Source organism: Ambystoma mexicanum, chromosome 2q, assembly GCF_040938575.1.
Source record: "Ambystoma mexicanum isolate Mex_15411 chromosome 2q, UKY_AmexF1_1, whole genome shotgun sequence".
Classification (NCBI taxonomy): domain Eukaryota; kingdom Metazoa; phylum Chordata; class Amphibia; order Caudata; family Ambystomatidae; genus Ambystoma; species Ambystoma mexicanum.
In genome coordinates this window covers 838765125-838779974 of record NC_090924.1, presented here as the reverse complement: position 1 = coordinate 838779974, position 14850 = coordinate 838765125, and the positions used below count along the sequence as shown (strand labels likewise).

At 45.9% G+C, this 14850-nt stretch overlaps 1 protein-coding gene across 1 annotated transcript in view; it reads right to left on the bottom strand.

Moving 5' to 3' along the window:
* Positions 1-12737, bottom strand: part of LOC138568811 (uncharacterized) — a 317549-nt gene extending 304812 nt beyond the window's left edge. Inside the window, exons 1-5 of the mRNA XM_069646582.1 lie at positions 12682-12737; positions 2908-2989; positions 2404-2585; positions 1244-1280; positions 609-719 (exon numbers count right to left, since the gene is read on the bottom strand). Of these exons, the coding sequence (XP_069502683.1) occupies positions 609-719; positions 1244-1280; positions 2404-2585; positions 2908-2989; positions 12682-12737 (468 nt within the window). The remainder of the gene's footprint in view (positions 1-608; positions 720-1243; positions 1281-2403; positions 2586-2907; positions 2990-12681) is intronic.
* Between the last annotated feature and the right edge of the window lie 2113 nt (positions 12738-14850).

Genomic DNA, 14850 nt, shown 5'->3' with positions numbered 1-14850 from the left:
TAGACAAACACATGTATATTTTTTGGAGTAACACAATAAATATATAAACAACAAAAGTGGACATATATCAAAACCACATAGATTATTTACAAAATGAAGAAATGTTTGTCAGGTGGAAGCAGAGGGAATAAAGAATATGTTCATAGTTTACAATCTGCGACGTTTCTCCACAATCCTCGCTATTTGACTAGACATATGACTCAACCACCAAAAAGGTGGCATCATGGTTTCAGGGGTCTACGTAGAGCGCAGTTCTAATAACTATGGTTGTTCAGCCTCGCATCTGTGTCCATAACTGTGTCACAGAGAGCTATATGTTTCGGCAGCAAAATGATGGTGCTCCGCCTTCCTCAGGACCAAAGTACAAATGGGACCCCTGAGGACCAAAACATTAAAATAGTAAGATCACTGTTATTAATTATTAACCAAATAAAATCAATATGACCGTATCTAATTATAAAATAAAACCCAATCTAACACCAAATAAACTCCCTATTGGGACCTTTAACCATAAAAGTATAGGACACTGTAACCAGAATTCAATCAAAATATCATGCCTAGTTTCTATGTCAGGTAGTTGGAACACCACCCTAAGCCAGTGAACTCACACTTAAAGTATCAGGGGAAAGTTCCTCCAGAATGGTTGGGACCGAAGAGTTAATATGCATGTACACCTCTGAAGGAATAGCGCAATGAGAGCTGGGCTCATAAGTAGAAACCTAGAAAGATAAGGAAAATGAGCCCAGGAGCTTCATGCAGCTAAATATATACAGTGAAACCACCAAGTGGGGGAAGACACGGCGCCTACCTCTATACTTGGAGCGTAGGGTTCAGTGTGGGGCAAGAAATTCACCCCTCAGAACACATGTCACAGATTTCTGTCACTTCTCGCAAGGACAGAAATACATGCAATGTATTCTAGGGGTTCTAAAGAAGATGGAAAGAGCAACGATGCATGTAAGGGATAACTATCTGAATTGCATATGTTCATTTTAGGTTTGTAGCATGTTGGGAAGCATGCTGAACATTTCGAACAGACACACACACATATCAACAAATTTCCCATTTATATATTAAGAAATGAGAAGGTGGTACGAAGCACTCAGAGAGAATACCTGTGTCAGAGAGTAAGAGGCCTCTGTGAAAAGAAAATGTGACAAAGCTAGTGAGCAAGATTACAAATGGTAAAAGCGCAAATGAAAATTGCAGAGGCGCAGAGATTTTCTTAGCAGTAGGGTCGTACCTGTAGGTGGTACCTGAGGCGTCTAGACACGCTGTAACTACGGCAAAAAAGAGGAAAAGGAAAATTAATGAGTCTAGTGTCAGGAAGTCCACGAGTACAGGACAACGGCGTGCGGAGTGGTCACTTACAAAAAATGGGGTCGGATCCGAAGATGTCAGAACGCATCGCTGTTACCATCAGACTGTTACCCTCCCAATGTAACCATTTTGGAGTATTCGAAGAAGCAGCCTGCATTCTAACCCCTGCCCGTTCATACTGCCATATGCATGACGAGTAGCGGGGCGCTACCCTCATGCATTATTTTGGAATGGATTGGAGGTTGAAATTCCTCCTAAAACTCAGAGTTCTCCAGTAAGTGAACAGATGTGCATCCCTTTTAGTTGAACGCCAACAAGATGTTGGGTGCGGGGGCTGATACGAAATGGGAGAGAATGTGGGCATCCCTGGTGCTCACATTTGCACTGCCTTTATGTACAGAGATGGGCCTACAGGCAAACTCCTCCGGCATATCTTTCTGGCAGTGGTGTGGTCCACTTCAACCAGGAAGGAAATGCCTTTTTCAATTATTAGAAACCCAGTCAACGAGTTATTCACCAATAATGCATGAAATACTTCTATTTTCTAGCAGCGGTAGAGCCATAAAGCCTGCTCACCCTTAATGATACCACATGCGTCAATACTAATTAGTGAGTCTGGTATTCTTGATGGGAATACTGCAGGAGACAGAAGACAGTGGACAGTATAAGGAGTCTGCTGTGAAGTCAACCGCCCTAAACTGCACCTCTGGTGAGAGGCCTCTGCATTGTCTTGACAGGTAAACCCGAATCTTTCCCTGATGAGCCCACTTCCAAGGAATGGGATTACCATATGTGATCCTGAAGGACCATAATCTCTCAGGGTTAGGATGGCCCAAAAGGTACCCTGTTCCCTGTGCAAGTCCCATGCATAGTTTACTGTGCGGGCTCCATTGGTTGGTGGCAGCTTTTGATATGATGCCCGAGGATGCCCTTACTTGGAACAGTTGTGTACTGAGTCATATAGCCTAGAGTTGTGTCCTGCAAGAGTGAGCGTGATACAAATTCTTCTGCCTGCCTCGGACAGTGAAGGCAGCAAAGCCAGAACCAGATAGGACAGGATGCTTGAATGGTGTATGGGTCTACCTTGAGCCCACGTCTGGCGTGAAAGCAAAGAAAGATGTCTGGGAAAACTTGAATGTGGTGGCCCCAGTGATTGAGAGGCTGCCAAAAGCTGTAATGGATACAACTCTGGCACTAGGAGCTAAGTGGTGCTCAGTCACCAGGATTCCTGCTTGCATCCATACTTTCTTACTCTGGGACAAATCCTGAAGAGAAAGAAAAAACAACCTGAAGACGAATCATGAGGAAGCTCTGGTGGACCTAAAAATCTCCCAGGACTCGTTTCTGATGGGTAAGATCTTCCAGTTGTTGTGAACACGTGCCTTTTTCAGTGCCCATAGGATGACCAGCTCCGGTGCCTTCTTCCTTTATCCCAGTGGCTCCAGATATTTTGCAAGCCCTCAAGACTCCCTGCCTTGAAGCGCCCCACTCTAAACCTTGTGCAGATCCTGACTCAAGGATGCAAAATCCCCAAAATGGCAGAACTTCACCTTATGCCCGCCCTCGATGGAGTAATATCATACTAACAGTAACATCTGTGATGACATCACAGTAAGTGATGCCAGCTTCTTCACCCTTGGGGGCATCATGCAAAGGGATATTACAGAAGCTGAAATGTGGTACAGAGAACACAGTAAAGTGGAAAATACATAATAAAATAACCTTCAATTGCAAGATTAAATAATCTTTCACCGACAACAGACGCTTAATAACATTATACACTCCATTATAAACTATATATCGCCATTGAGATTAGCAAAGCTCTGCACATAACAGCTTTGAATCCTGACTGGACCAGCTATTTGTGCCTCTGATAAAGGATGTATTAATGTGTAAAGTTGTACCTTCTGGTAACCAAGCACTTAGAATCAGGCTTGTGGTGTGCATTGCAAAACAGCTCCCATGCGTACTACCACTGATCCCACCAAGAATGGGGTTGGCCCAGCTTCGTTGGTGACCCTGGGCTACCCATACAGCATCCATAGAAAACAGGCTCTGAGGTTCCTATTGAAACACAGCAGGGGCAGGCCCATAATGGGCAAAGGGATGGTGTCCCGTCATCTGTTATGGACAAGCCCGGCGGATGGGCCCAGTAAACACTGAACACTCACTCAGCTGTAGAGAGTAGCTGAGGTGGACATTCCTGGGGCAGCAGTTGTTGTGCCACATCTTGTGCATGTTTAATTGCCTAATCGAGCCTGGGGCGTTCTGCTTCCCCAGCCTTGCATGGCACATTGAAAATGCTGGCTCGAGTGCTGCATGTACCAACCTGAGGAAATGTTACTCTGGGGGTCCCCAGCTGTTAGAGGTTTGGGGGTATTGTCTTCTTGACAGTGGAGCATGTGCAGGAGGTATGATACAAAGAAAAGCATTGATTTAGACCTCTCCTACCTCCTCCATGTATGAACATATTTTCTGATCCTCGCCCATGGAGAGAGCTGAAAATGTGGAGCCCTGAGGTGTTTTGTTGAGCGGTGAGTTAAAGAAAATGTATGGATACATTAGTGTAGGTGCAGGCATGCAAAGGGTTGCCTGTGTGCATGCTGGAAAGGATGTGTGTGTGTGTGTGCGCGTGTCGGTATGCATGCAAGGGATGAAGGACTGTGGGAAGGGGTCAGAGTGTGTCTGGTGGGACTGTGGGAACCTGTGACATGAAAGTGCTTTTATGAGGCAATGATGACATATGCAGTTGCCACTAGTGTCAAGAAAGTGTTGTGCCCACTATTCTCATAAAATTATTTCACAGTGACAAGGACTGCAATGTGAACACCAGCATCCTGAAAATGTCTGACAATGATGCCATGTATGGTGGGTACCAGTGTCATGAAAGTGTTTTAACATTGGCATATACTGTTGGCACCAGCATCATGGAAGTGTTTTAGCAGTGGTACTGCAAATATAGAATGTGGGAAGAGGCACCTTGAACATGAGCTTTACAATGGCAGTGCTAGCATATATTATGGGTAGAGGCTTCCCGGAAATATGGTGAAAATGGTGACCTGCTATCTATCAGATTTTTTCAAGTGTTGCCCTCCAGAACTGTGTGCGCATTGTATGGCGTTTCATCCAACTTGTCGAACAAAATGTGCTGTACAATTGCACAATAAAAGTCCTTTTAAGGGAAGCCCGGCCCCCATCCCATGAATCGCATTAGTTGGTTCAGGCACCCTTTGCATTCTTAGTTGCTTGTGCTAATTCAGAGGAAATATTTGTGCCCCTCCACTGAAAACGTTCACCAGCCTATGTCTCACGGGTATGGGGTTCCAAGCCTTGAGCCCCAATGATGGAGATGATCTGCCGCTACCGTTGACCTGTTTCTTTTTTGGACATGAGAGCAACCAGGAGCCAGTGGACCTTAGGACTCTTCGGCTCATGTAGGGTCAGCCTGTCTTTTAGGTAATCAGGGACATTGCCATACACGCATTAGTGTGTTAAAGTGAGGATTTTAAACTGTACCCGAGAAGCCATAGGCAGCCAATCTAGTTCCTTTCTTATTGCAGATATATGTGATTTCCAGGACACGCCCGGCCAGAGCTCCAGGACTGCAGGGGGTGCTGCCCCTGGCCTTGAGCTCCTGTCTCCCATGTGGGTAGACCGTCCCCAAACCCATCGGGATTCCCGGGGAGACCCAGCGGGGTCCCCATCCCTCCTTGGATTGAAAAGCTCTAAAGCGGCCCCACCAGAGCTCCAGGACAGGTGGGGGTGCTTCTCCTGGCCTTGGGCACCTGTCTTCCCATGTGGGTCAACCGTCCCCAAGCACAGCAGTGATCCCGGGAAGCGCCAGAGGGCTCCCTGTCCCTCCCCTAAGGGAGAAGCTCTAACACGGCCCGGCCAGAGCTCCAGGATGGCTGGGAGTGCTGCCCAGGCCTTAGGTGCCTGTCTCCCATGTGGGATGACCGTCCCCAAGCCCAGGGAGTTCCCGGGGACACCCAGCGGGATCCCCGTCCCTTCCTGAAGCCAACATAGCACATTTTATTTGCACATGTCATTTTCAGATGCTGTGAGCTTTGTACAACTGACATGGCGCTTTCATTCTTTGCATCCTTTTCTTTTGTATAGATTTCCCTACAAGCCCAATGAAGCAAAAGGTGGAAACATTCATGTATCCTCTTTTTCTGAGAGGCCACACAAGAAATTCAACTGAGATCACCTGAATGTTATTGCCAGGCAACAAACCACACATTCAGACCGTTGAAGTAAAGGAGGAAACATGCATGCATCATTTATTTCTGAGAGACCTCTCAAAATGTGCAACACAGAATAAGGATCTGTGCATTGAGGGCAGGGAAGTAAATGTGGAATCTTTGACGTATCATTTTTATTTCTGAGAGATCACAAAAGATGTGAAGCTCAGAACGCATTTATCTTATTTCAGACAGGAAACCATGCAGGAAAGGTGGAACAAATGCACATAGAATTTTTAAAGAAAAACCACAGAAGGCAAGACCATTGAATTTCTTTCAGGGAGAAAACCATACATTGATCCCATCAAGTAATGGGTAAAACAGACACAGATTTCTTGAATGAAGTATTATTGACATATGCAAAAGGAATAAACCGAAACAAAAAGCTAAATTGCTGCTGAAAATAAAGTGGAATGTCAGATATTTTAATGATCAGCAAATCTCTGTTGCCATAAATAAAGCAAGCTACTAAAAGCCCTCACAATGACTTAAGAATGCACTGACTTCACTTTTATAATATACAATATTTTACCCCAAAAAAGCTGCTGAATGAGAGAGCTGAAATTTCTGACGAGAGATGCCACGTGTAAACCATGCACACTAATTTCTTTTTTTACTGTTTCAAAACCAACTTAAACCAAAATAAAACTCTTTTCTGAAATACAAATTATTCAACTATGTAAATAAAGTAGACTTTTTAAAGTGGATGTTTGGCATACAAAAGGTTGGCTCTGGATTACGTGAAATCTCCAGTCATAGAAGGTATGTTGTGCCATATCTGCAAGTGTGCCAAGAAGAAAGTGCAGGCCCTGTGACATAATTTCCCTCAAGCTCCAGTATCCCAGGGTTCAGTATTAAGGCCACAGAGAAGTCATTTGAGCAACCATTTTTAAACTCTATTGTTTCTACTGTTGATGAGGTCTGGTATGCCAGAGGTCTTGGGGTTACTATGAGCTCACCCATTCAGCTCCCAGGGCCCAACAACCCTTCCCCCCGGAACAACCAGAGGACACATCCAAGGGCAAGTTAGACTGTCGTTTATTACAAAAACCGACAGGGATCATACAGGACATTCAAAAATCTCCAGAGTCACCGCTCCCAAACATGTGGCAAGCCTTTTTGTTGCAGAGTGTTATCACACATGGGCCCTTACCAAAACACCTATCCCACTTTCTGGTTGGGTGATCAGAGTGGTGTACAGTATAGATTGCCTCTATGGATCTTAGTTAAAGATATGATATGGCATTTATAACGCGCCTATACACAAGTGTTTCAAGTCAAGTGGCTGGCCTGCCCTTTCCCCAAGAAACTATCCATTACATTGTTACAGGATAGCAGGATTACACTTGGCCCTTGCCCTCTGTCATCCACCCCTGGATTTCTGTCCCCTGATTGGCTGCAACTGGTCTCCCCAGGCCTGGGACCCAGCTCTGTTCTCAGCGCTCTGTGCACCTCTTCAAGGTGATGAGAATGACTATGTGTTCCCAATGTAACTATTAGCAGTACCACTTTGCCAGTGAGAGTGTTCTCCACATTGCGACATTGTTAACTTGTTCATATTTCACTTCATATATGTGGTGCTGAGAACCGTTTGTCTTCCCACCGTGGGTGAATAGCCACAGTCTAGCTCAGCCGCATCATGTGGTTGAGGACCACAAAATCGAGCTCTTCTGGTCTGCAATTTATGAGGATTTATTCTGTTTTTTTGCAGATGGCCCTCGTTTTAGGTTTGGAATGTGCTGCTTGTCTCTGACCTGGGCTGTGAGCCCTGGTCTTCCTGCTCTTTGCAGCCTGGTTCTGCTTTCCCTCGTCTCTCGTCCTGCAGCTTGTGGCCTTATTTGATCCTCGCTATACTCATACTATGATTTCTACACATCTATACCGTGCTATGTTTCCTATTGGTTAGTCATATTTGGTCCTGCATGGCTCCTTATGTGGTCCTGTTCCATAGGGTTAGTTGCCAAGCATCTGCAAGCTTGCTCTGCATCTCTGCATTGTCTTGCATTCAGTGTTTCTGCACTTGGCTAATGAGAAAAATAATAAAAGCTTTTGACTGTATGTATATGTATCTGTCCTCTATCTACAGAACTGTGTAAGCATGTTCTTCATGAATACGACTGCTTGTTTGTGTAATGGTTTGCATGGCTGCGAGTGTACTTCATGACTAACGTGGCTATGCCATGGTGTCACTAATGACGTCAGCACAGTGGTTTCTCAGCATTAGTCAACATCATCCATTGAGGCATTTTGGGTCTATGACCAATGCTGAAGCACCTGTATCCATAAAGACATTCACTGGATAAGGTTTGAATGGCTAACTGAGAGAATATCTTTCCATATACGTGTCAGTCACTGGTCCTCCTGGGGCCTGGCCAAAAAGTGAGTGTCTTTGTGTGTTTTTGACTCTTCAGGCCGTCATGTTTATGGGGGTGAGGAGGGGCATTCCAGGGACCCTCTCTTCACTACTGGTTTGAATTTGGCTTGAATCAGCTCAACCAACTAAATTGGTGGCTCGAATCAGTACCAATAAAAGCTGATATTATGACTTTCTTTAGCCTATCACAGCCCCCTAGGAAATGTGATGCCCTTTATAAAGGCCACCACCCCTTCCGGTCCTTTGTGGGTTTGTTAGGCTTTGAGAGGAGGAACAGAAATAGCTCACAATTTAACAGGTTACCACTTGATAAATACATCTGTCTGCTTTCCTTTTCCACATAAAGTTCTCCTCAAATCACCCCAAAAATATGTGTCCTTCCCCCACTTTCATATTTTGTCTGTGTGGGTTTAATTTCTTCTCTGTGTCCCCGTCACTATTTTGCTCAATAATTTCGAGTTCCTCAGTTTTCAAATTCTACAGCATTTTTATAATTAGCTCAGCAATGACATTCGATCCATTGTCTGCTGTGAAAAAGCGCAACTGCAAATTACAAGGCCTTAGCCACTTTGCCTCTGTCTCCTCCATCTTCTCTCAGATAGCAATACCCCAGTGGCGTCTGCCCTGAAATCCTTGCCTGCAAAGTGTTGGAAGGTGTCGGACAAGCATGTGCTGCTCACTTGCATTGTTAGAGACCAGTCTTGACTGTTACAGAATGGAAAGGTGACCCACTGTGCAGTGATGGCTATGTAGTCAATGATCTGACCACTGGCCCACAGGTCCATAGTAGGATGTATTTTTGGACACTCGGACTGCTGCATTACCTGTTTCACTGCGGCCATAACATCATTGTACAATTTGGGTACCACCTTGCATGAGAAAAAACAGTGGCTTGGAATTTTCCCATCAGTGATCAGCGATTCCCCAAAGCCACAGGCATCTAGGTTTCTCAACAAAAGAGTAGGGCAAGAGGTCTGTCACCAACATAATGGCAAGATTTGCAGTGAGCAGGCACTGTCGGTTAAGTTACTGGTTACTGGCCTGATGCAATTTGGTACTCCTGGTATGCGTTGCTAAGGTTCCAGGAGATAGATTCACTGTCCCAAGTAAAGCAGCTGCAGTAGTATATTCAGGGGGAGCTCTGTAGAATGGTGCTGATATGCTGCTTGGCATTTGGTATGGGGAAGGATGCACTTCGGGCCTTTTGAATTCTTCCCACATCTGTGGTTAGTCTAAACTGTCCCACCTCTCTTAATACTCCTTTTACCAATGCTCTAGTCTGCTGCACGTTGCCCGCTATTGTATGTTGTCCATCTCGGGCAATAGGCCCTCTGGGAAATTCATATCTAGGTGCTTAGCTTTTTCTGCTGTATGTTAAAATCTAAGCTTTTCCCCCTTTCCAGGAAATTCGCATAGAGGTGTTTTGCTTTTTCAGCTCTATGATAAAACCTATGCCTTTTCCCCATTTCCAGTAAGTTCGTATCTCTGTGTTTTTCTTTTTCTGCTGTATGTTGGACCTAAGCTTTTCCTTATCCTGGACTCGTGACTATAGATGGTTTGTTGATTTCTGGTTCGTGCTTCTCCTTCACCCGCTCTGAGGCCTCCCTTGGCCCCCCTCTTCACTTCCCTCCTACTCTCCTCTTTCTCTCACATGACAACTGGTGAGGTCGCTGGACGGCACCCGCTCTGTGAGAGTCTCATCCAACACGTGTTCCCCGGCTCCTCCTTGATCTTTTAATGTCAACTACGCCTCTGTTGCTCCAGCATTGGCGGACTCTGCAATCACTCCTTTCTCAGTGGATGGGAGTGGAGGAGATGGAGGCATGACATTTTCAAGTTTATCATGCAGTTCAGGTGCATTCTGTGAGGTTCTGACCCAAGCTTTGTTACTTGGGATCTGCTCCTCACCCCCTGTAACAGTGGTGTAAATTGTAAGTGCAACCTCCTCTGAAAGTCTGTGTGCACAATCATTGTGATGCAATACCTGTTCATGTACTTGTACGCCATGCTCCTCAGATTGACCAGACGGGTTTCGGGTTGGAATGTTTGGTTGATGACATCTTCCTTTGGTCTTGTGATACTCTGGCATCATCAGTGCACACCGCAAGTGCTGCAGCTTGTGTAAAGAGAAACTATGAGCAGCACTTTCCCCCCTGCTTCTTGATTTGGTACGCCAAGCATAATGTCTGCATGTGCATCATTCATTCCCATTATTATAATTCGTTTTTTATAACACGCTTAATACCGAAAAGAGTTTTCTAAATGCAGAACCGGGATTTGAACTTGTGTTGCTCTGAATTGTTTTGCTTCCAAGACAAGGCGTTGCCACTGAGCTATACTACCTGTGTCCAGAGACTGACATTGATAGTTGTCTCCTACCTCCCTGAATGTCTCTACCTTTGTTCCACCGCAAGTGTCACATCACTGTCAACACAATAGCGCACGCTGTAACCAGGGCTCCTCTGCTCCTCCCTGCACCACAATGTCTGCCAAGGGCAAGTGCAAGGTTCATTCAGTACAAGACAGACACTGACAGCCTGTTGTCTCTCGAACCCTCTAAATGTCTGTAACTTCCTCACACCATGGGTGCCACACGAGCATGTCACAAGATGCACTGATCGATTCTCTGCTCCTCCATGGACTTCAGTGTCAACCAAGAGCACCTGTGCAGTTCATTCAATTGAGGAGATGGACACTGATAGGTATCTCCTGCCTCCCTCAATGGCTGTACTTTTCTTTAACCACAAGTAGTATGCCACTGCACTCAGGGAGTTTATGCTCCTTCCTGCACCGAGTGCCACCCTTGGGCATCTGAGCAGTCCCCTTCATTCAATAGATGGCGACTGATAGTTAGCTCCTGCCTGCCTAAATATCTATGACGTTCTCCGAGCACAAGTGCCTGTCATGTCAGCAAGTCTAAACAATAGAAAAAGCTTTGATAATGGATTATCTGCTCCTCTCCACAAGTGAAGGTCACCCTCAGGCATATATGCCATGCATTCAATTACCTCTAGACTCTGTATGTCTTTCCTCCCTAAAGGTATGTCACGTGATCCTGCCAAGTGTCACTGCTATTGTCTCCAGTCCCCAATAAGTCTGACAAAATAAATCAGAAGTCTTATGCATGTATCCCAAGAACCAGACCCTGTGCAGGGACCTCGTCCGCTTACAGTGCTGCCATTTGAAGGGGGCGGGGTGGTGGAAAAAAGTGTGCATGATTTTAAAACCACTGCTCTCAAGTGACTCGTTTTATTTAAAAAAAGGAAGTCTGGGTTCTTCTCACAACCCAAAAAGGATCTAGGTGGGTGCCCTATATATCCACTTACTGAAAATGCTGTCTGCCATTCCACAACTGCCAAGTCTCCCCACCAATGCCCCCTTCTCCAGGCCCTTTCTCTGAGTTAGAATCCCTGATTCGACCGTTTCCTCCCCACTGGCTCTGCACCCAAATTACCTTACTTCATGCACCCCTTTCACACAATGCACCGACACTGCACCATCAAAGTTAGCTTTCCGGTTAATCAGACTAGCCTCCCCTGTTTTCTAGTCCAAGTTTTAAAGTTTCATGCAGACTCCCAAAAGTACTGTAGAATGTTAGTGACAAGCTGCTATCTGATTGCTCCTGTGCCTCTCAGGCTACTTGGATAACTAAAGGGACAGCGCTGAAGCTAGTTTCAGTCCTACGCACCACCCTCTGACCTGCATTGGAGCTTAGCGAGTCCTCTCAGTGCCCTGCCTGAAGCTTGAAATGGGCTGTGCTCCCTGGGTATGGTAGTAGCGTCAAATGCATTGCCCGGATCCCAGTGGGGGCTCAGTTAAAAAGATTGCTGGGCTGGCAGGGAACATCGTATATGGGTCATGTGACAGCGTCCTCCTGCAAAGCGACATCTTTAGAAGATGAGTGACATAATTACATTTTAAAGACTACCTTGTCATACAAGAAATGTGCAGAGCAGAGGCTGCCAAGCTGGAGGTTCTATGGGGGATTTGGAAAACGCAGACTGCTGGTATGCACTGTGTTGGTAGGTAGGGGTGCTGTGGATGAGAGGATCTATACCATAGTACTGAGGTGGACTGGTGGCTATTACTGACACTGTCGGAGGTCAGCAGAGGCATACAGGAAATTCTAGGTGAAAACTTCAGAGCTGAAGGGGCTCACTGCTATGGGGGGTTTGGAAAGAGTAGCCTGCTTTTCTGGATGAGGGTTGCAATGTTAATGTATGAAGGTGGTGGGTGCCAGCCTGCAGCCATGTCACATCAGGGACCTTAGCTCCCTTTCCTGTGTTTTGTTCAAATAAAATAACTTTACATTTAACACGATTAAAAGATCAGGAATTGACTTACTGATTGATCTGCACCTGTGCTGTGAGTGAATGCTGAAGGCTGTGCCTGCTGGGCCTGCTACTGGCTGGAAGATGATGATGGGGTTTTGGAATCTGTTTCTGTGTGGTTTGTACATGAATTATCCCACAACAAAATCGAGGGAGAAAACCCTCTCCTGCCGCCCATAGCCACAACCCACTTTAATTTTATTGTGTGATGGGTAGGATCCATTTGCCCTCGGGCAAGGGCGTTCAGCTAATCAGTTGGCTGGAACAGCGGGCGAGAATACACAATTCCCAGCTGCTGTCCCAGCCACCCAAGGCCTTTCCCTGGGCGTTATTTTTTTTTCTTTTTTCCTTTTTTCATAGCGGGGAGGCAACAGAGAGCCCCCTCTGTTGCCTCCTCACCACCTCCACTTACCTGCAGGACCAGAGCATTGCGATCTGGTCCCGGAGCTCCTCCTGTCTGGCTGCCATAGATATGGAAATGGGATTCTAAGTGATCCGACCGCGGCTGAATTAGCCGCGGCCGGAAAGTTCACATGAGAAAGGTGCAAACTACCAAAAGTTTGCACCTTTCTCATGCGAACACACTTGCATACTACGGGGGCTGCAGGGGTTTGCCCCGCAACCTCCGCTCACTATACTGCAAAGTAATACTGTGAAGTATAGTGAGCGGGGTGTTGCGGGGGACACCCTGCAGCCCGCCCGGTTTATTTATTTATTTATTTATTTTGCGGGTGTGCTGCGGGGGTGTCACTATGCCACACAGCATTTTTCGGTCGTTTTGTACGGTCAGACCTTTTTTTTGGGCCAATTGTACAAAACCGGAAATGGGTGGACATCTATTTTTTTCTTCCATTTTTCATCAGGAGATTGGCCGCACTCGGATATCCCGATGACAAATTGTGAAAGCCATTTTCACCCCTGACGTACCCCGGGTTGGGAATGGCTTTCATGCACTGCCAGTCGGGCAGACAACCTTTAACAGCCCACAGCCTGAGCTGAGGCCCTCGCTTCACTAGGCTCTGCCTTAGCTCAGGCGGGTGGCCCGCTAAAGACCATGTCTGCCCCCCTGGCAGGGCATGAAAGCCATATAAGGTATTAGCCAGCAGTGCCAAGCCAATGCTCAGGGTTGGCAGCTGGTACACCAGGTGACCCCTATTTGACATCTTTGTCCCGAGCCAAGAAGACAAGGATTCGGGGTGACAAAAGCAACAGCAGCCAGCAGTGTCTGTGGTCTGTCTCAGGAACTTTCTAAAGAAGGAATTTTCCTTGTCTAGAGATCAGAGGAAAACCCAGCTACGTATTTCAGAGAAGTATCTGCAGGAGAATCTGCCTATTTGTAAGCTGTGTGCCAAGAAGAACACGGCTACTGCTACATTCGAACTTTCATCAAAGACAGAGACTGAACCCGCAGAGAAACGCTGACTGCAAGTCATGGAAAGTAACACTGGGCCTTTCTTGCTGAATATGCACAACTGTTGAAATATAGTAGAGTGAATCTTCAACAAAGGGCTACAGCTACTGTTAAACACTCTGGGTAAAGTGTAGGCCTTAAAACAAAGAATAGTTGGCCACTAGACAATTGTAACAAGCAGAGTATATCTGCAATGGTCGTTCTGTTACCGTCAAATGTTTAAAGAACTAGAAGACTGTGTAAACCACAAGCTAAGAGGATGTTAGCTGAGATGGTGCCACTTCCTGGTTTTGATCTAAAGCCTTTACATGAGAACTGTGGTTTTCTACCATTAACACTGAACTTTGCAGTTGAGGTTAACTCTGTGTCACCTATATTTAACCCAGGACTGCTTCCAATAATCTTCTTAGATGCTACAGTGAATACTCATTCACATCTGTAGACACATTTTCAGTACATACCTGCAACACTGACTAATCATGATAAGGTTTTGCTCACTTTGAGCTTCTCGACCACAGATGTCCTAGAGCAGTGGAAGACACTAAGGGGGCCCAAAGTGTGCCTGGATGGGCAAGGGACCACCATGGGCTCAGAACCGTCTCTGGAGGGATCCTTACACACATCCCCCTCCTCTTGATCTTGGGAAGGCCCACAGAAAATCCTTTCATGAAGGCTGGAAGGCTTGAGATCACTACTGGGTTCCTCCCATAAGTGCCCTTATTCACAGAAATATGCTTGCTCCAGTGACCAGCACAAATATCAGACGGTCATTTTCTTGTCAGTTGTGCGATTGACTCATCGAAAGAGTACAGCAGTTAATGAGTACTGGTTCAGAGCGGAACATGCAAGAAGTCCAAGCCCCAGGAGTATTCTCCTGGCCAAAGACTTATGAATATTAATTCTTCCATTAACTCTTTGAACTCAAAACACCCCTCTGGCCATATATTGCATGTGGTCTTCTTCAGGGGTCTTCATGGACTGTGTGTAATGAGTACCTTGTCATTACATCTCTTTTCGACTGTGTGGCCAAACTCCAAAAGGACAGTTATCTATTCCTGAGCACCAACCACAGTGACCCGAATGCTGCAGCTGGCATGCCTTGCATGGACGACTGTTGAAATAGAAGGTTTGATGATAAACAGTGGAAACGCTGCATATCTTTCTGCATAT